Genomic DNA, 21,426 nt, shown 5'->3' with positions numbered 1-21,426 from the left:
TTGTACATTTTAATGGCAATCAAAGGAGGCAGTAGGATGAGGAGTTTTTTAATGGTAATAAGGATGGGAAAATATTCAGTTTGGGGGGTTGAAAGTATTGAATTTAGATGATTGGCTAAAGGCGGAATGGTCTAAATTATTGTCATTCTGGGCCACAGCAAAAACCGGAAGTAACCTGAGTTCCGGCGGGCTAAAGCCGCTTGTCTTTCAATTTGGCTGCTGGACCGTGGAGCTTGTTTGGTTTCATCATGGCCCTGGCATTCCTCGGATTCTCCGGTGAGATGGCGGTCGGAATTGGCCATCGGCGCTTCGTCCTCCTCCTTGACTTGCCCCAAACTCACACACACACGCACACCTGCCTTATCCTTGTTATTTCTGGAAAGGAAATGTGAACGTGAACCGCATGTCTGGCCTGGATTGGTTGGGGCCAGCTCCACCTGGGCCAACATCGAGGGTCAAAGAAGGCCTGGCCAGCACAGCAACGGAGCGGAAATTAAAAGAAGCAGAAAGAAAACAGCACCGGAACAGGAAGAGGAACCTCTAAACCGTTACGGCACCTGCACATTACAATGAATCCTGCGGCGGAAATGCAAAACCAAACCAACAGACTTACAGGCCACGGACAAGGAACCCGATACCATCTACACCCCAACATATCTAGCAGATGCGATCCTTGGATGCTGATGGCAGGATAATGACTTGTTGCATTCGAAACCTGCCGAGATTGACAGCTGCCAGGGGTCTTATCCTTCTACAAGAAGTCCCAGTTACTGCCATCGATGGTCCAAGGACCAACTCAAACAACTAACCAAATTTAGTTTATTAAGATACATAGCTTTCTCCACACATTTACTCTTTGTCATTGCTTGGTCTAAGTTCCATCTCACATCGCAATTTACAGGCAATTCCCACTCAGTTTCTGCAAAGTTGGAAAAGCAATTACTTTTCGTTGAAATTTTTGTGCTTCGTAAACATTTAATTTCCAATTTTAATTTGCTCCAATGCATTGCCATTGCCATTGCCTCAAATACAGGATGAGGATGTGGAGAACCAATCGACATTGGGGATTGCTAGCTGAGGTCCTGCTGCACCAAAGGATCTGCTCCGCCGCCTCCTCCTCCGCTTCCACAGCCCGGACTCATGTGGCCTGGGCTCCGTTTCTCATTTACATTAAATAAATATTGTACAATTGTATTGAGCAGCCGGCAAAGGTGAGTCCCAGTGCCAGTCCGATGAAATGAGCTCTGGCTCCCGGTTCTGGTGCCAACTTCATCTTACGATGAAGCCTCCTTCCTTTGACTCCCCCACCTCATTCTGCAAGTGTAAATATTCCCAGAAAATAAAAGAATTTCATCTGACAAAGAAAAAAATGGGCTTTCAATGAATAAAATGGGAATTGAAACGTTTTGCTGGTTCGGTTTATGGAAAATGCATGTTGCATGTTGCCTCGTCCTGCATGCAAATGCAGCAGAGCAATACTGCAATTTGGCAGCTATGAAAATAACCGAAATATTGCTAGCCGTATCCCTTCGACACTCACAAAACAAGAAATCAATTTCAATTGGATGCCTCGCAAATAGGTAGCTTAATCACTATTCAGTAAGATAGTGCTAAGATCCTTTAGGAGCTGATTTACAGATTGAATCTGGGTACTTTAAGAACTTTTCATGTTAATGTTGGGTTGACAGATTTTTAATAAGAAGTTGTATTTTGTTAAATTGTTGTAAATACATCAATTTTATTATAATAAGTTTTAGAATAACTTTATTTCTGAAGCATTATATAAATCTGAGGTTCCTTCTTGACCAACGCGCACTACATAGATAAGAACCTCCCATCTATCTATATATCTCTCTACCTATAAAGAACTGAATCGTTCAAACCCCAAAACCCCATCCACTTTATATCGAATAAATAATATATAAAAACCTGTTCAATATATTAACAATAAATAACTATCCTATCATTTATATATGCCTTAAGCGAGCTTAAGGCCTTTTGCTGCTGCAGCTCTGTTAGATTAAAGTTTAAATTATAAGACAGTATAAGATAATAATAATAATCACTGTCTCTACTTTCAAATAAAGTTGTTCTTGACAATTTAATATTAAAATTTCAAGCTAAATGCCTTAAAATATTTTTCTATGTGTGCCCTGGCCGCCGTTTAGTTCAAATATTGGTGCATATTTTTCTGCACTAATAGACTTGTCTTCCAGAAATATAAAAATGTTCGTACAATTTTCCTTGAATTTAATTCCTGGCTATGTTTTTGCAGTTGTCCTCGCACACACACTCCCACATACGATATCCTTTTTAATGGCTCAGTGGAGTCCTGATCCAATGACTTGTGATGTGCAAATGTTATCCTGTCTCCCAGGCTGTCTCTATCCGTCCGTCCGTCTGTCTCCGCTCCGCATGTGTGTTTATAATTTACTTTGCTTTCTGACAAAAGGATTTTAAAACAATTATTTTAATGTTTTTCGCACACACTCACATACACATGCAGGTACAGAGCAACAGACATTACGTCAAATTGAGTTGGTTTCATTGGCAAAATGTTAAAATGTTGAAATGACTTTTGCCAATTTTTGGCTTTTAAATGCAATTTTTCTCTTCATTTAACATTGGCTCTGTCACGTATAATTCGGGCAAAATCGAAAACTTTATTTAATCAAACACAAACACACAAATGCAAATCCAACAAAAGTACAATGTAAATAAATATCAAAAGAGTTTTGCATTCATGTTTGATGTTTTTGCTTCCACTTTCGTTATTGTTATTTCACAAAATTATCCCCTGTTATGTAAATGCCATTTTTCTACAATTACTTATTGAAGCGTTAAACAAAATACACAAATTAGATTTCGAGCCAAGTCAAAAGGGATGAAGTCGCAAATGCCAATTGTAAAATTACATAAAATTCCGAAAACTCGATTGGATACAAATTAAATAATATGAATTTACATTTCAAGCACACTTGCTTTGTAACAATGATAAATGACTCTGGTAATTATGGGGCATCAACTTTTGTGTGCTATCGCAATCGCCCAACAAATCTTTAAGATATTCCGCAGGATGGGCAAACACTTGCAGCGGTTTTCAGTTTCGAACCGTATCAAGATGGCGAAAAAAAGTAGGGACAAAAGTAAGCAAGTCATTAACATATCGCGCCAATGAAAATGCAAATGCAACACAAATTTCCCAGCCAGCCAGGATAACTGACTCTTGCTCCTGCTCCTTCAGAGGATTTTTCCCGGCTCGGGAAAAGCTGACCGCTTGTCCGGTGGCTCATTAAAATGCGCTGCCATCTTGCGAAAGTGAAAAATTGCCTGGCCAAAGAAAAAGTTGCAAGAAATGGTCGGAGAACACCAGCCACAAGAATAGGTGAGAGGAAAAATTTCAAAGAAAATATTGGGTTTTTTCAAAACGAATATGCAATACCTTAAGCATAACAAATAATAAAAACAAAAGTATTTTATCAGAAGAACGAAAAATATAACTTGCCATGAATTTATTGTTTAAAAAAAGAATGTGCACATCCGCTTTGATTCGTCATGACCTTTTCTGCGCGGTTGATTTCCCAAATGTTGCGAGTTATGATAAGTAACTATAATGTGTTGAAATAAAAAATTCTTTTTACGTAAACCTTTTTCGAGAAATTTGTATAGTTTATTTTTATACACAAGATTGAAACTCACATCCGGGCCACTTTATGTGTCATGGCTTATCGACGTATCCCCGAATTTAAGGAATGACAAATTAAAAGATATGATCTTACAAATCTTTTTAAGTAATTAAATAAATAAATATATGTGGAATATTTTCAAAAGTAAAGGATCTTACACTTAAGATTTAAGCAAGTTTTTTAAATAAAATATATTTTTAAAAATGTTTTCAAATTAGCTGCAAAACCATCATCTACAAAGTGTGTTACCCCATGAAAGGATTTTTGCAGGAGCACAAAGGAAACCGAAAAAACTTTAGTGGCCATTGCAGTCGTCGTGGATGAAACGCTAGAAAAAAGGACCTGAGAAAGGTGTTCCACTTAACTTGGAGCTCCTTGTTGTGGCTATTGTAGTTGTACATTTACGCATTGTTAGCACATCATAAAACAAATCTCATGAATATTACCAAGTTTTATCCGCGGCCCGCTTCTTAATGCATTCCCAGTTGGGAGCGGCGATATCCTTGACTTGGCTGCGGGTTATTTTGCAGAACGAAATCCTGAATCCCGGTATCCTTCTCCGGAAAAGGGAAAAGGATCCCACTCCTGTCCGCCGAGCGGTGCAGTCATGTGCAGGAATTAATTTTGCGATTACGCGTAATTACAGCCTGGAAAAAAGTCAACAAAGAAGGACGCGGCGTTGGCAGGAGCAAAACTTAATTGCGAGTAAGTGTTGCTTAATACTTATTATCTGCACTCGCGCCCAGCCCCTTTTTCGAGTGAGGGGGCGTGTCAGCGGCATTGCCGAAACTTAATTGTTAGCTTGCCGAAACTTTTCGACGCGATATTCAACCCTTTACTTTTTGTTGCTAATTAAAAAACTTTTGACGGATAAAGAAGCAGCTACAAAAAAAAAAAAAAGATGGCAAAATGAAAATGAAAAGCTAAAAAGCTACATAGATATACAGCTGTATGTGCGTCGGTTGTTTACACAAAAGCAATCATACGCCACGTTGTACCCCCCATTATCCCGCGTATCCCAATATCGTCACTGTCAACAATACGACATCAAGGCGGGATTCTAGGATTCGGGTGTTCGGGGCTCCTCGAGATCCAACCGTTCTGACTGCTGACGTTGCGTTGAAGTTTCATTAATTAGATAAAACTTTCTGCCATTTCCCCCTACATTGTTAATGACGCCAGCCAACGAGCTGCAAATTATTTGCACACAACAAAAGTCAAAAAGTTGGGCGTGCTGAAGCTCGAAATGTTTGAAAAGAAGTCAGCTATGATATGATATGCCATAAAGCCAAGAAGGGGATTATTTCGGCGGTAAAAGAAAAACTTGACTCACCTGGGGCAATTTTCTTTTTATTTTCCAAATAACGAAGAAAGTCCAGAAAATTAGGTTTCAATTAAAAATGAGCCAAAAAAAGGGTGATCAAATCAGTCGAAATGGGACGCCCTCTTCGGAACAGAACAAATATCCGAGAATAGAAAAAATCACTAACCCACCCCAAGCCAGACCCCTTCAACCAGTATTTTCCCAGTGAGCTAATCAAGGAGCAAGGTGGTAAGTAAAGAAAAACCGGAAACGCCGTGCCAATCAAATTAAAAAAAGGACCACATCGAGTAACCCCAGGATAGGATGCGAGTGCCATCCCGAAGGTGGGGCTGCAAAGATGTAAGACATGGCTGAATTCCCGGGAATCATGCGGAAGATGAATTTTTAATTTGTTGCTGTTGCTTCCCGTTTTAATTGTTGTTGACAGACTGAGTGACTGACTGACAGCGTAATTTACAATCCTTTTTCTTTCGTTTTGCCCGGCTTAGGAACTCCGACCCAGCGACGGGAGTGATGGAAATTTTAATTAAAGAAATTGCGGTTAATCCCGTTACAAAAAATGAAGATTCAGCCCGAGGGGTCAGCACTTTGGTGTGGCTACAACACAACCAAAATTTGTTGCTAATTGTAAGGGAATTTGTCAGGGGTAATACATCCCACCCCATCTCATCTCATCTATCTATATACGCATGAATATGGTTTATATTCTGTCTACTTCAAAAGGCGGAACGACATCTCGGCACAAATCATCCTGCCTCTCTGGCTTATGGAAACGTTTCCATTTTCACTTTCATTTACTCGCTTTTAATGGTATTATCCACAGGGGGGATATTGTTCAGGTGAAAGGAGTGCAGAGCGGTTACCCTCCGACTCCCCCATATTTGTCAAAGGATTTTGAGTAATTTCATTTTATGCCATTTGCACATCAATTTGCATCAAAATTTCAAATTCGTAAGATGTTCGAGAGGCCACAAAGGAATGTGCGTATCAAAAGTGTTGAGACTATTAAAGAATTCCTAGAGCAATCAAAATCTAAAGACGTTAACTTATTGTACAATATGTAAGTTTGGTATACAAAATTGTTTGCACTATCCTAAGTTTTAAAAAACATCGATATTTTAATAAAACACTAACTGATTTTGTACGTTATTTATTATGAAGTGTATATTGTGTTCCTGAAACTTCGGTATTTCTTCAATATTTGTGGGTCATTTACATTTTGGGCTTTATGGTCATTATAACTCAAACCATTCTGTTCTCCTTTTGATCAACCTAGAAAGTTAGGATCAACTACAATTAGCTTTAATACATTGTTGGGTTAACTATAAATATGGTCAATTTCATAAAGAAACATGCAAAAATTTAAATTAATCAACCTTAAACTTTTTGAAAGCACTGTATTTTGTGTGGGTAAGGAAAATGTGATGTCGCGTTGACTTTGTGCGGACCATTAAATCGGGTTTACCTAACCCAAATATTTGGCAGCAAACAAGGCAAAGCCTTACCTGTTGATCCTGGCAAAAAACTAGTTTTAATACATGCTAAAAAAGTCAAACAAACAATTGAAATGCATGGCTGACAGCTGCACTCAAATTCATCAAAACAGACGGCTATTATATATAGTTATATTTAATGGATTATTTGGACTGTGAAGTTGAAGTTTAAAACTGATCCCCCTTGTACGTTTTATATGACCGGGGCCCGATGAAGATTCTCAGCGCATAAGAAATTAACTTAAAAAGTCATTTTGCTGGCAAAGGATGAGCTTCGAGCCAGGGGAAAAAAGGATTAATTGCATGAGGAGCTTCTCCGACCCCATGACAACACGAAGTGCACGCGGCCGTGAAGTGAATATCCTGGCTTTCCCATAAGCCATTGACTTGCCACATCCTTTTGGCCAGGACCCAGGATCCAGGACCCATGCAGCTCAGCCAACCAGTCAACCAACCATCCAGCCCACCACCCAATCACCCAACCCGGCATGTGTGCTCTGGCGGATCCGTATTTTTTAATAGTGTTCCGTGTGCCTCTTGGCGTTAATTTATGCCACAAAATCATTTTCTTTTATACTCTCCACACTACCAGCCACATGCGAAAATAAAAATTAAAAAAGTGCAAAATATAAAAAGGCAAAGGACGAAGGATGGAGATGCAAATTGCGTTGCACTGGCCCCAGGATATGAGACGCAAACGCCAACGCAGTTTTATGTCAAGTGAAAAATGAGTGCGAACTATGACATGAAATATGAGCGTTTCTGAGCCTTATCCCAAACCGGCCACCTCTTTTCCCCCCTGAAAATCCGCACACAAAGTTTTATTAGTTTCTGTGTGGTGCAAATGCGACACAAATAAAAGCAAGAATCGGGATTAGCTCGCAAAAACGAAATCGAAAACGTAAACAAATGCAAAAAGCGGGAAAAATAAAAAAAACCACATAAATAATTTATTATATGACATGCCGCCCGATGATGATGTACCGCCCTGATAAGCCCCGTCCCCAGCACGAAACGCTCGCACTTACCTAAAAAAAACTAAAGTACCTAAAAAAAACTTAACAGAAAATACAGCAAATATTACGGCACGGCAACCTCGGCTCGGATCGCTTCGGTGTTGGGGTTTTGTTTTGGGTTCGAGTTCGGGTTCGGGTTCAATCGCCAGCGATACCGATTTCTCGAAATTACTGCACAGCTTATGCAATCTAAGACGCAGTTGTGATTTGGTGTTCACTGATTTACTCAATTGAACCGTATATACATAGAGCGCCACGTAGTACACTCCGGCCGGAATGCACATACGTCTTGATTGATATAGATCGCGAATAGTGTCCGGACAAGGCCGATGTTTTCACTGTCATTGGCATTGGCGGGTTAAGTGCCATGACAATGAATTCGAGTGCAGCGAGAGTGATGCAATGCACTCAATGCAAGGTCAGGATATGTTCTTAGATTACACTAATCTGTAAGTCGTATGTATAAGAGCCATATTCCATATTTTAAGGGGTCTACAAAGAAAAGAGACTTTCACACCATTCACACCATGGAGGCTCTATGTATAGTACGTTTGTTGATGCTTCTAAAAATTAATAGCCTTAAAAATCTTTAAAAAAATCTAGGACAGAAGTTTCTGGAATATTATGAAATGGCTTTTAAAATATATTTAAACATAAAATACGACAGATGTTTCTGGAATCGCTAGAGCTATTTGTGAGCTCGTAAAATCAGAATTGCCCAATATTTTAATAATTTAGTAATACCCAACAAGCAGTCTATTTCGAACACTTTAAAAGGCTTTCTTTAAAGAAGTCTATAATTCTAATTATTCCATTCATGTTTTTTGGATCTTACATATGTATATATAGGCACTTGCTGGCGCCTCAATGCCGCCCTGCATACGAATTCATTCAACTCAAGAGCGCTGGCCAATTCAAATCGAACTAAACTGAAGTGACCCCGTCGAGCGACCGACCGCCCAACTATAAATAACTTAATGGAATAAGCGTCCAAACATTAGCAATGAAATCATGCATAACCGAAAGATACAAACAAATATCAGAATATCGGGGAGTACAGAAAACCAAGGCATGCGCCACACATGTACGTGGAAGATATATCTTCGCGATGCGTGGCAGCAAGGTCGTTTATTTTTGTTTGCCACTGTTTGGAAAATGTTCTCAACTCAACTATATTAGACTCGGTCCAAAGAACGAATTGGTTTTTTGGGTTCTGAACTTGACATTGAATCTTGGGAGACAGCGATAAGCTGTTGTTTTCAATTGCCATCTTGTGATTCATTCCCGCTCATCATCTTCCGATTTGGATTCCCATTTCAGTTGCTAATGTTTCGGCTATTGTTTTTCCCCCCAATTCCCTCTTCAATTTGGGGGCTTTCTTCCTCTTGTTGTGGTCACACAACTGTACTTGGGGCACGTGACGGAATAAATTCCAGATGATAAGGGGATCGGACTGGAAGCTGTCAGCTGACCCATACCCATACTTACATAATCCTCCGATACGTGACTGCTTGAGTTAGTGGAGATTCGTTTTGGAAAATATTTACAATGCATTTATTGGAAGCAGTCAAATATTTCACTTTGTCGAGAGATGTGGGGTTCTTAAGATGTCATACAAAAGTATTCGTACAATATAATTAATATACATATAGTTAAATAAATACATGTTTATGTACGGTGTGTGGGTGTATGCAGAGAAATAACACAATCAAATCAGTTCTATGATGTTTCCAACCAACTGGGTTTAATTTTTTGCAAATTAGTTTGAAGTTAAATTATATATTATTAGTTTCTCCATATATGATAAATATCGTAAGAAATTTCGTTGTTCATTTTAAATGATAAATAAATAAAAATAAATTAAAGAAAAAATGGATAGGAAACTTAAAGCATATGTTAGAAATTCGTTGAAAACTTGATAAACCTATAACAATATATCCATTTGTCACGCTAATTTGGTATTTTGCAATCAAAATCTGAGTGCTGACCGACTTGTAAATGCCCTTTCTCTGCACGGGTATGTGTTTTTGGTGTGGTTAAGTATAACTAGATCAGGACGCAGCAGACTTGGCCATTCTTGCAGTCGTTACCGGGTCGCAGGAGCCTCTGGTGGCATCGGTCCGTGCACTGTCCCAAGTGTTCCGCACAGGGCGCTGGTCTAACCGGCACTGCAACGGCAACGGGATGACGTTTGACGTTTTTGAGGACGGCGGGACACACAGAATGGATCGGGTTTGTTCGGTTAGTGGCGACGGGTAGTAGGGGGAATGGCGGATGGTTTTGGGTTAGATATTTAGGGTTGGGATCGGACTGATGGAGGTTTTGGGGGGACTTTAAGCAGGATGCTACACACAGCAGGAGCCAGCAATCTACTCACGTTCGTAGCAGCACTCCACTTCCAGTCCGCGACTCGAGGGGCACAGTCCCCTGTTCGAGGTGGGTTCAATGCAGTCCTTCGTCTCGACGCACAGTCCGCCAACCAGAACGCACTGTCGATCGTTGGGATACACACGCACGCCCTGCAGCACTGCGATTCGGAATGGTAGGGGCTTTAGTAATGCCATATGGCAGGCTGATCCGCGGACACTTACTGTACACATCGCCGCTGGTATCCACCTCGTTGGTCTCCACATCGGCCAGAACCTGGTGCAGCACCAGGATTGTGCTGACCAGCAGGCAGCCCAGCAAGCTCTTCCTCGGCGACATTATGGTATATTCGGCTGTGTTACCGGGCGTATGCGTGATATGCTCACAATCGATTCTACTCGGATCGAAATGGGATTTTCTGGGGTTTCAATGCACTCTTCACTCTGTTGGTAATCCACTTCCACTCGATGGCACGGTTTGCGTTGGACTGATCCCAGCTAATTACGCTACAGAGTCTTTTCAACGAAAAAATACTTGCTGATAGAGAGCGAGAGAGAGAGGGAGAGCAACAGCGCGGCGAGAGGGAGAAAGAGCGAGGCAAGCGATTTTGCACAACTACAGAAAGAGAAAGAGGCGGAAGAAGAGGAAGATCGGTGCGGAGAAAGAGACGGGGCGAAGGGAGGAAGTGTCGAGGAAGCGCGGTTCAATTGAAGACCGTGAGAGAGTTTAGAAAATTGGCCAACTCCGATCGGCCTCATCCGCCTCAATCAGCAACGCTGCTCACAACACGCGGAGAAAATGCTAGCCACTTTTAAATTATGATTTATGTGATTGAATAATATTCACATCTATGATCGGTTTTCTATGCACTGAAAAAAATTATATCGTTATAAATAATAATACGAGTAATAGTAACCTATTAATGAATTATAAAAAATATCTTTGTAAGATATAATGTCAATATATAATAATTAAAAAGATTAAGGTATTACCTACAAATTTGTAAAGAATAAATATATTACAATGCGGTATTGTTCATTGCTGACAAAAAAATCCTATCATAGGTCTTCCTGTTGAAAAAATGTAGAGCTCCGTTACATTCAATACTAAACATTATGTTTACAAAAGATTTTAAGATCCAAACATTTTAAATATATATTAAAGAACATTTAAGTCATTAAAATTTAAACTCCATTACATTTAATACTAAATATTTTATTTACAAAAGGTTACAAGATGCAAACATTTTTTATATATATTAAAGAACATGTAAATCAGCAAGCCATTTTTAATCAGAAATGAACATCTTGGACCTTAACAAAAATTCCCCTGGACTCAATGCTTATCAGTTCTGAATACAAGTTTTCCTAGAAAAATATGTTTGACATCTTGTATTATTTTCAAATTGTTTACAGACAAATGAACCAATACCAGATGATTAAGCTCCCAGTCATCTTAATAATTTGTTTGGATCTTCGTAGTAATATTTTTACAATCGTATATGCTTTTCTTATTTTTCCCAGATCAGCTGTTCAACATATGGTTAATGTGAAGAAATTTTTTTTCCGTGCACTGAAGATCGCCCAATGAATGGAGCCACAATCAAGCGTTCAACTCGGGCGACCAGCGCCAATCAACGGCCATCGGAGGGGGGCAAGAACAAGAACCGCATTGAGCGGGGCGTAACGTGATTTTACTGCAATCCGATCTGGTTTGGCACACACATCCCCGTCCCCAGCCTCCCCTTCTCCACCAGCACCAATTCTTATCGACACTGTTTGTATAATTTTTGAAAACAATTTGTGTGAAATATGTGTGTGCAAAATAAACAAAAATTGAAATATTACCCATACGCCGCGGCGTACTGGCTGAGCTGTGGCCCAGAAACAACAATTCTGTTTTGGGCCAGATGTTACCTTCGACCGTTCTAAACAATTGCGACTGGATAGAAATCGAAATTCACTAGAACCGATCGATGAATGAACTAAATGCCTAACCTTGAGAGGCCAAATGGCAATGGGCAAGGGAAGTGCTTTATTTTTGTTTGTTTAACTTACACCTTTTCACCCCAGAGATGTGGTCAAACAAAGGTTTTTATCATAATTTTTTTTTTTGGTTAAACACACAGAATGCACTTCAGCTCCAGATCACCTGATAATAATAAAAGGGTTCACTTTCAGGCCTTGTCAATCCGTTCGCATCGAGTGGGAGCCCCACAACAGAAAAAATTCCCCTGAACTCTACGCTTATCAGTTTTGAATCCAAGTTTTTCCAGAAGAAGCTTTCACCCAATAAAGCTGCCATTCAATGGTTTTTGTCTTGGGAACACTTCCGTTCCAAGCTTTTGCCTAGCGAGTTGCCAGAAATTTCCCATTCAACCTGGAATATCCCCCATAAGTCCCCTAATAGTTTGAAAGCCGACTTCTTAGAAAACCAAACACCCGTTGGGTGAATCATCTTGGATAATGTTTTGATTTATTACAGTTAATTGCTTATTCATATAGTTTCAGTTGAACTGGCATTTGAATGCATATGCACATACAGATATCTTTCATTGTCAGTCTTTTTTGTGGGGATCTTACGACAACTAATACTTGGCCAATTGCCATAAACAGCAAATATCACAGAGTCGGGGGTGTAAGAAGGCTGAATCCAGGGATCCACGGGCTGCTTATCGGTTAGTCGGCGGACTTTTGCAGTTCATTAACGATGATCATGTCGCAGGTGACTACCGGTGGAATGGCAGAGGGTGTCAGGGGCGGAGGCGGTGAGGTTGGAGCACCCAGTTCGCCGGCCTTGTTGCTGAACGGTATTACAAACACGCTCGTTTTGGCCGCGTGCTGCATCTTGATCACCGTATCGTAGCTGGGAGGTGCGAACTCACTGTAGGAGGGCGAGGGCGTGGGTGGTGCCCTCAGACCCTCGGTGGATTGTCCTCCGGCGGGACGACGCCTCATATCACGGCACCGGCGATCCGAACAGGCCATCAGCATGAAGAAGGCCGCCAGGGCCAAAAAAGTAGCCACATACCACACAATCGTGATCACATCCATCGCTGTCTGGGATAGTTCGTTGGGCGACTCGACGACAGCTGAAAGTATTTAGTATTAATTAGATGTGGCTAATCGTGAGTATCATAGAGATCAAGTTCCAGTCAACCCATAGACAAAGACCACCTTATGTTTTAATTCGATTTTAAAAACCAGACTCTCAATGGAAATCCCTAGAATGCCTAGAATTTCATCAACAATTATTCGTATTTCATCCCAGTACCAAAGTTTACTGCCCGAACATCAGGTTATCACACACTGTGTTTGTGCTTCTAGTCACGAATTGCGGGTCTGCGCTATTAACTTTATGACGAAACTGCTCGAATCGCATTACTGTCGCGTCATCGAACTACGCTAATGGCTAAAATGGCCTATTGATAGGGGCTAACCCCAGTTGTGGGCACCGTAATTAGACGGGAGTAGTGGTTGATTTGCGGTTTCAAGGGTCCGGTAAAATTGAGATATTACCAGTGGGCGAGGGCCATGGGGTTACGAAACTGAGATCATTTGATAGCAGCTCAAAACGTTCTTGAACTTTTCTAGACATGCTTACACTGCTTTGTGGGTGGGTAGAACCAAAGTCTATCAAATTTCTATACTTTATTTGAGTCTATACTTTTTGCCTAAGATAAATTAAATGAAGGAGTTTACTAACCTCTTTAAAGTGATAAATATCAATTGGAAAATACATTTATCTTATCTCAAACATATTTTTTACATATCATATTAATATCTATAACTGTATCATTAAATATTTATACTTTACTTAAATATCCAAGTGTTATCTTTAGAATATGTTATCAATATAAAGCACTTCAATATACTATTTAATATAGATAAGATTCTAAAAATACGGTCTTGATTGTTTTTATTTTTAACAATAAATAAATGACTGTTGTTAAGACAACGCCCAAAGGTCATTTTCTTTTTTTGGAAATGAAGGCATTACTCATACATTAAAGTTGATTTTATCAGTTTCCTGAGCTACTTTGATTTTATCAGATTAATCACTCTTTAATCACTTGCATAGCATGACTTTTCAAATAAATTTAAATTAGTTTGTAAAATCATTTTTCGTTACAAAGGTCGATAGCCGAACTTTTGAATTTTTAAGGTGCGATCGACACTATTCTTTTTACCTCTTTAAGATCTGTTTTTTTTATAAATCATAGCCACACATAATCACTATTTTTAGATACAAGGGAGTTTACTTTTAGGATTTAGTGGTGACTTGTCTTTATTTTTGGCACTCATTGACTCCCTTCCAGATACTCACTGTTTTTGTAGACAATTATCCGGGTGTTGTTCGAGATGGTGTCGGGAAACAAGTCCACCTCGGTGGTTCCGTTGGCGGAGGTTAGGTTGTAGGGCAGCTGGCGCGAGGACTCGTTGAGAACGTTCTCCAAACTGAAGAGATAGGACTGGCCGTGTACGCAGCACGAGCTGGCGATGATTACTGAAAGGGAATAAAAAAGCCACGCCGAACCAAACCAAACCGCATCGAGTTGATTCGAATCGAAAAGGAACGGAACGCAGCGGACGAGGGGTATTAGCGATATTATATGGTATCAGGAAATCAAGACAGAGCGGTTGGGGTGGTGAGCTCACTGATAGCTTATCACCGCCATTCTGGGGCGTGCGAACGAATGGATCTTCTTTCAGGTGGGAGCGATCAAGACAAACATCTTCATCGGCGACTGATAACGTATCTAAATATAACCACTGCCAGGGGCGTTCCCCTCGTAAATGGATCGCTTAATAAGCTCAGCCAATCGGGCGGTAAGCCACTTGACGATAAGACCGCGAAATGACGACCCGGTGTCTGGGGTGGATTTCGGGATATCTCCAGCCCTGATATGGATGGAGAATATCTCTAGTCGCAGCAGCTAGTGGGGTAGGTATTAGCCTTACTTAGTACGTATGTCTGTATCACCTCCCTATCTATGGTTTGCAAAATATTTTGACGCTCCCACATCAAAACGCAAACACCATAAAAGCCTGTTAAGCTGCCGCCAATAAAACAATGCTGTGTCGCTATCTCATTTAAAAGACCTTTCGATGAGTTGGCAACCGAGTTTGCACACTTCTTTGGCGGCGACCATATTTCACCATCGAAGGTGTGTACTTCTTTGGGAACGGATGGATGTATGGATGGCTAAATGGGCACACGGCACACCATCTTTGGTTTTTTTTAGACCAAGTATCTTTATAACGTCTGTCAATAATTACCTGATTGCAGACTCGTTTCGCTATCAATTTCACCACGAATGTGATGAAATTTCGGTGGTTCGAAATTGTTGACCTAGGTTGGGAATGTGACGAGTCTCGTCGATGGGAGACAGCTGGTCATTGCCGTAAACGCTTTTTTATTGTCAGTCCAGGGGAAAAGTTGCGCAACAGATTATGAGATAACTCATACGCCCCGGTGTCTAGCCAAAAGTGGAGATAGGAAAGTTGAATGAATAGAATCTTTTAATTACTTTATCTTTTTTTGGAGAAGTTCTCCAAAAAAATAGTCGTGTAGGAATTCCACTCCCGAGGAAAATTAGTTAAATGGAATCTTTGTGCTAAGTTCTGATAAAACTCAGACTCATCTAGACAAGATGGTAATGTGAAAACACCTGTGCCATTAATGGAATCTTTCTGCTAGTCCAACGCAAATATTTTCCATGCTGATAAGGCATCTCAAGATTTATCTGAAAATGTTACCAAGTAATTTACAAGAAACCCTGCTCCACTTTTGCACGCACTGAAAACTAGATTAAACCGTTTGATATATGGTTTCTAAAAATACAGCTAATGTTGGGTGCGGGTTTCTGGGGGAATTATTTCCAGTTAACATTGGATATATTGTGCGGGTGGGTTCGGTTATTTATAGAGTGTCGAGTTAATACTGATAAGGTGGCAGTAAAAAAACGCATGCAAACACCAGCAGAAAGCCATGGAAATGCCAAACAAAACAAGCAAGGTGGAAGTGGAAAAACAAGCAACCACAACAAAATATAAGCAATTAAATTCTAATTAGCTACTAATGGCAAAACGTGCTAGAGTCAACGTCAGCAATTCCAGTGGGGCGCGTGGTGTGAGTGGTGTGAGTGGTGCGGTGGTGCGGAGGCACCTGTGCAAACCAAGCAGCTGGATATGGTCGATTTATACATGTGCCTACCGGAATTATAGATAAACGAACTCCATTCGCCTTGAACCGGCGGCTTTCTACTTAAGAAATCGAATTTTGGGAATTTCCGTGATTTGTTGCCATTACCCCCAAGTTGGGTGGTTCAGTTGAGAGTAGTAGTGCGCCGCCCCATTTATTAACGTCATTTGTCATTAGCATTTGGGGCCTGACAGCGACTTGAGTTTAACCGGTTTCCGTAATTTGCGGGAAAATTACAATTCGAGATATCGCAGGCCCCCCTCAAAACCATACGACATCGCACTTTAGTGAAATGTCACCAAAACGAGAGGCTTTAACTTTGATTCGCTTGGATGATATTTATGGGGCGATCACATGTCGCCGGCTCTGGTTTTCGGATCTTATCTAACGGGATTATCAGATGACGGGATCGTAAAGACATCGTTAACTTGTTTACGGTGTCTGGATGAAGGCCCAAGATGATATGGTCTTGACGCCAGAAGTTTCTCAAACAGTCGCCTTAAGTTATTATGGTTATTGGTACTTGCTACTGATAAGACTAGTGGGGGATTTTTGGGAGCCTCAGTTTAATGATGTAAAGGATAAAACATAATTTTAAAGAGCTCTTAAAATTATAATATATATTTCCCTCTCAGTTTTACCTCCATAACAAAACTAGTTACTAATTTTTCACTAAGCTTCCTTTGTGAATTTAGTGGGGAACCGATAAATCATAACAGAACATCTAATGATCTTTATGAGGTTTTAATAATCACTGATATTTCCTGTTTCGTTCAAACTTTGTTTATAACGACCAGTTCTATGAGATAATTTGCCACACTTTAAAAATACCTCCTCCATATAAATGCGGTTCCATAGACCCATTCAAACATTCCCTGCTCAATGAGTTACCCGGTATGTTTATTCACAGTATAATTATTTCCAATCACCTAGGGTTTGCGGAGGTTCACGTTCACATAATTAGCATATGCTTGTTCGAGACTTGTTTATTGCCGCCTTTATATATCTACATTCATTCTGTATATATATGTAGATACAATATCTGTGCATATATCCCGAGAAGGCCTGTCTCACAAACTCGACTCACCTATCATAATTAGCAGCATTGTCTGGAACCGGCTGTACTCCATGGCGCTGATGTTCAGGTAACTGGGACTGGTTGTTTGTTTTTTGATTCACACACTTGTCGGCTTGAATTGCAATCAATAAATTTCCATAAATCGTTCACTTCACCAAGAATTGCGAACTGAGAATTGCACCGGGCAATTGGATGCGGAGACGGGCTTTAACTGGGATGCGGACTGTCCGCCGAATCGAATCGATCTTTCAGCTTCGGCTGTGTGTCGCAGACTGAGCGAGTCGCTCGATTTGCCCACAGCTTTTAGCCGGAGCTGCTCTTTCTGGCTGTGGTTGTGGTTTCGTTTCTGCCAGTTGCCAGTGTCTTTGTGTGGCCCCCCCTGCGTATGAGTCACGCGCTCTCCGGCGGGCGAGAAAGTAACTCCAGCGGTTGGCGGGATTGGTTAGAGCAACGTATCTAATTGCTGGCCAAAACATCAAACAATTCGCTCGAGAGGCGGAGGTGCCACAGTCGCCACCGCAAAACCAATGAATGATTAGAAGTGGGTTCGGTTCTGGTCCTGTGGCCACGATGGTTTTTTACAAACGCACACAGAAGATCATAATATTAGCTCAATTCTACAATGAATCATAGAATTTCCAAAATATTTACTGTCATCATTGCGGAGGATTTCCGGGTATTAACGGAAATGCAGAAAAAATATACATTTCTATATTCATAACTCCATATATAGCTTTCAAAAGAGCAACTTTCTGAACTCAACGGTTAGGATAAATCAAATATTTATTGTTATTCTTTGATTTATTGATGTTTGCCTGTATATCAATGGAAATTCTAAATATTGATCTTCTCAGATCCAAAATAATCTTCTTTCTTGATGCGCAGTTTATGCAAAATATCATTTAAATTATCAATGCGATAAAGCATTGACAACAGATCGCAGATAACAGATAAGTGATAAGAATAACAACGAGTTTTGGTGTTATATTTTCTCTCTGCATGTGTGAATTTCATACATACCCACTTAAATTTAAAACAGTCCCCTCTTTAACTTTATGTATATCTTACATATCGGCCGAAGTACAGGCCGCACCTTACTCTGAAGAGCCTTAGTTACCGTTTGTTTTAAAAATACATTTTCGGGGAGGTAGCTCCACTGCGAAAGTGGATCAAAGAAGTCACTTTGATTAGTTTATTTTTGGGCGTGAACTCACACCTACACGCCCCACTCTGAGGTGATAATTCGCTGTGCGAATTTCGAGATTTGACCATTCGAAGCGTCAGAATTTGCTAGGATCCCCAAGAGCTCTTCGACTCGGAATGATTGATGGTTCAGTGATTCGGTGGTCAATCTCCTTATCAGGGTGCTTGACACGAATTAAGGCCGAACTATGAGCGGTAGAGAGATTTGAGTTCGACCCTGAACTTGATGAATAGATCGATGGATTGATCGATCGTGTGGCTCTTTTGTGTGCGTGTTATAATTGGCACCTGGGCGTTATATATAGAGATACATCCATGCGGCTACCGGTTGCCAAGAGGGCTGCACATTCGCTAATTGATTCGCGTACTGCGACTCCAAGGCAATTGGACAATTGTGGGCCGACATTGAACGGGGGCACAGATTGGCCGGCAAATTGTCTCGCAGCCACGATGGCAATAACCAGTTTGGTCAATTGTGGCGAGTCAACGACCAGTCGACCCCAGCACGTGCCGCATCCACCACCACGATCCCGCGATGAGTGCGTTGGTAACAAAGGAAAATCTAAGTTTGTGCCGTAAGCGGTAAGAAACTGATTAGCCCACGGATGACGCAGTGGCAGAGACACCTCTCCTCTAGTCGTGACCAACTGTCGATTTCTTGGCAGATGATCGGGTTGCCCGTCCGACTGGTTATTGGATAAGGCACGTGCTGATTCATGATGTGTGTCACCATGTGATGAAACCCCAAACACCAAAACTTGGGAGGGTGAGGGTGAAGTGATTCCCGTCCGCACTTTCGCTACGCTCTGTTGAGATTTAGTTGGTTTATTTATAAGTTAATATACGTATTTGAGTGAGTTGCGTGTGTATACATATGAGTTAATTGGCTTAAGACCTACTGACCACCACTCCGATCTTTCAGTTACATTGCAGTTACATGTTTTGGAGTAAATACTGTAGTTCGTACATAATCTTGTGAGCGTGTGTGCCTACATATAATACTCTGGATTGAACAATTGACACTTTCGGCCAGCACACAACAAGGACATCTACAAGCGCGTGGTATTCTATGCGTACAAATACATAACATATATCTTTGCAGTACAGAAACAGGTACAACTATGTGGAATGCTCTGCCAAGGAGGTCCTGGCTGGCCCTTGGAATATTTACGCTAGCTAATACAGAGACTAGTACTGTGTGGCTTTTGCTTTTGCTTATAAATAATTGCTGCCTAGGTAAATAATTGATATAATTTCATCGAGTACGATAATACCAGTGAGATTTCATCAGTGAGTAAACAATTTGCGTCGCCAAAAGGCGGATTCAACAGTTACAAATACTAAAATAATACAGAGAGTTGAAGTACATAAAACTTAAATATATACATCAGTAAAACTGGAAAATTCCAAGGAGAGTATTCTCGGATTTGGTTCGAAGTGAACACATCGACAAGGGTGATGTTTGATCGCTAACGCTGATCACAAAACATAAAATCAGTCCTAACATATTTACATGGAATGCTGATCTGTTCAGATAGAGATACAATTACCTAATAGGACTAATACAACAAGTGTGCGGTACCAAGTACTTGCTGATCTGGCACAAAGCGGAGCGACATCAGCCGCGGATCTTTATCTTTCCGGGAAGAGGGACTCGTAGCTGGGCGGCAGATCCTTGGGCGTGGCCGGCTGCTGGGAATCGTGCTCGTGCAGGACGCTATCATCGTATTGCACCGCTGGTGGCAGCTCAATGGTGGGCACATCCGACTGGAAAATGGGACCGGAAATCAGTTGTGGCTGTAGACTTTGGTCAGGACAACCTGTACTCACTCTAACTCGTCGCTGGTTGAAGCGGGCAGCGGAGGCTTCGTGCGCCCGCTGCTGCACTGTTATGCAGTTCCAGTACTTCCAGCAGATCCACACACAGAAGCCCACGCCCAGCATGGTGAAGATGAGCGACGTGAGCGCCGAGATGGCCACATTGGCCGTGTCGATCTCCTCCGGCACGATGGCGTCGTGGAAGCAGGTGCCCTCGTCCCGGCACGGATACAGGCAGTTGGTGATGTTGTCCCGCACAAAGTGGCGCGAGATGCACGAGTACTGATCGCCGGGATCGCAGAGGAAGTCCCCGTTGAACTGGCACTCGGAGTGGGCCGTCAGCACCATGCGCAGCTCCAGCGGGTCGCCCAGTATGTGGCGCGTTCGATCGATGAAGATGTGCACGTTGACTTCGCGGTCGCGCTGGTCAAAGATCAAACGTCCCGCGGGGCCGTCAATGGAGATATCATTGCAAATGCGCTCGCTGGGCGAGCGGTTGCCACTACTGAACTGGATGTAGTCGATACACTCCTTGGACACGGGATCGCGCCGGAACTTGAGCCGTGTGATGATGGTGTAGATGCCGCGCGGGGGTCGATCGCTGGTCAGCACCCGGAACTGGCAGTCGTACTTGATCTTGTTGGCCGCATGGCCTTGGGGCAGTGTCAGATTCCACATCTGGGTCACGATCGCTCCGGAAGTGTCCTCGAACTCCAGCCGCACCGTAGGGTCGCCCCGAAAGGGCTTGGCCAGCGTGTAGAAAAGCTTGTCCGAGCACATGTTGTCCTGGAGGCGAACTGGCCAGGGGCAAAGGAGCACCCAGTTAGTAACTTTCGCTGGGGAGGATTGAGACACCACTATGACTACTCACCGTTCTTGTAGGCAGTGGCTGAGGCCACCAAAATGGCTAGTGGCCAGAGTGCCCCGACGACCATCATCACGTCCTGCGTGTATCCTTGCCGTTCCGACGCGACTGTGTGCAGCTAGAATCCCAATCACTGCATTTGTTTGGTGTTTTTGTTTTTGTTTCACTAATTTAACCAAATTGTGTTTATTGCCAATCAGCGTGACCGCACCCTTAACTATAGAAAATACCACCAGGTCATAAAATAAATACCATTCTAGTTCCAAGAAATATCACTTAAATACCTATCATCTAAATTATAATTTCAAACTATAATTCCCTATTTAAATAATTTTAAGATGTTATTCGGATTAATACAATATATTTTTGAAT

At 41.5% G+C, this 21,426-nt stretch overlaps 3 protein-coding genes and 1 long non-coding RNA gene across 6 annotated transcripts; 1 reads left to right on the top strand and 3 right to left on the bottom strand.

The window, feature by feature from the left end:
• Positions 1 to 7,593: 7,593 nt before the first annotated feature.
• LOC119551601 lies at positions 7,594 to 11,732 on the top strand. The gene is made up of 2 exons (XR_005219548.1): positions 7,594 to 7,937; positions 11,410 to 11,732. It is a non-coding gene; the product is annotated as an uncharacterized LOC119551601 (long non-coding RNA).
• LOC119551600 (U-scoloptoxin(19)-Tl1a) lies at positions 9,061 to 10,383 on the bottom strand. Of its 2 annotated transcripts, none has more exons than XM_037861005.1 (3): positions 10,111 to 10,383; positions 9,897 to 10,046; positions 9,061 to 9,829 (listed from the first exon to the last, which is right to left on the bottom strand). In XM_037861005.1, exons 1-3 carry the CDS (start codon positions 10,223 to 10,225, stop codon positions 9,813 to 9,815), a joined length of 282 nt encoding a protein of 93 aa, XP_037716933.1. In that variant the 5' UTR covers positions 10,226 to 10,383; the 3' UTR covers positions 9,061 to 9,812. The 2 variants fall into 2 exon arrangements, with proteins under 2 accessions (XP_037716933.1, XP_037716932.1); XM_037861004.1 differs by having other exon boundaries at positions 9,351 to 9,687; positions 10,111 to 10,382.
• Positions 11,733 to 12,350: 618 nt separating the features above from the next.
• Positions 12,351 to 17,449, bottom strand: LOC119550653. 2 transcript variants are annotated; one of them, XM_037859495.1, is made up of 3 exons: positions 15,166 to 17,140; positions 14,213 to 14,392; positions 12,351 to 12,977 (listed from the first exon to the last, which is right to left on the bottom strand). In XM_037859495.1, the coding sequence occupies exon 3, from the start codon at positions 12,937 to 12,939 to the stop codon at positions 12,565 to 12,567; it is 375 nt and encodes a 124-aa protein (XP_037715423.1). In that variant the 5' UTR covers positions 12,940 to 12,977; positions 14,213 to 14,392; positions 15,166 to 17,140; the 3' UTR covers positions 12,351 to 12,564. The 2 variants fall into 2 exon arrangements, with proteins under 2 accessions (XP_037715423.1, XP_037715422.1); XM_037859494.1 differs by lacking the exon at positions 15,166 to 17,140 and adding an exon at positions 17,178 to 17,449 and having other exon boundaries at positions 12,354 to 12,977.
• Positions 17,450 to 19,180: 1,731 nt separating this feature from the next.
• On the bottom strand, positions 19,181 to 21,275 carry LOC119550652. The gene is made up of 3 exons (XM_037859493.1): positions 21,061 to 21,275; positions 20,202 to 20,986; positions 19,181 to 20,138 (listed from the first exon to the last, which is right to left on the bottom strand). The coding sequence occupies exons 1-3, from the start codon at positions 21,125 to 21,127 to the stop codon at positions 20,004 to 20,006; spliced, it is 987 nt and encodes a 328-aa protein (XP_037715421.1). The 5' UTR covers positions 21,128 to 21,275; the 3' UTR covers positions 19,181 to 20,003.
• Between the last annotated feature and the right edge of the window lie 151 nt (positions 21,276 to 21,426).

This window comes from Drosophila subpulchrella, chromosome 2R (genome assembly GCF_014743375.2).
Source record: "Drosophila subpulchrella strain 33 F10 #4 breed RU33 chromosome 2R, RU_Dsub_v1.1 Primary Assembly, whole genome shotgun sequence".
Lineage (NCBI taxonomy): Eukaryota > Metazoa > Arthropoda > Insecta > Diptera > Drosophilidae > Drosophila > Drosophila subpulchrella.
The sequence above is the reverse complement of the archived record's forward strand: the minus strand, read 5'-3'. Positions and strand labels throughout refer to the sequence as shown.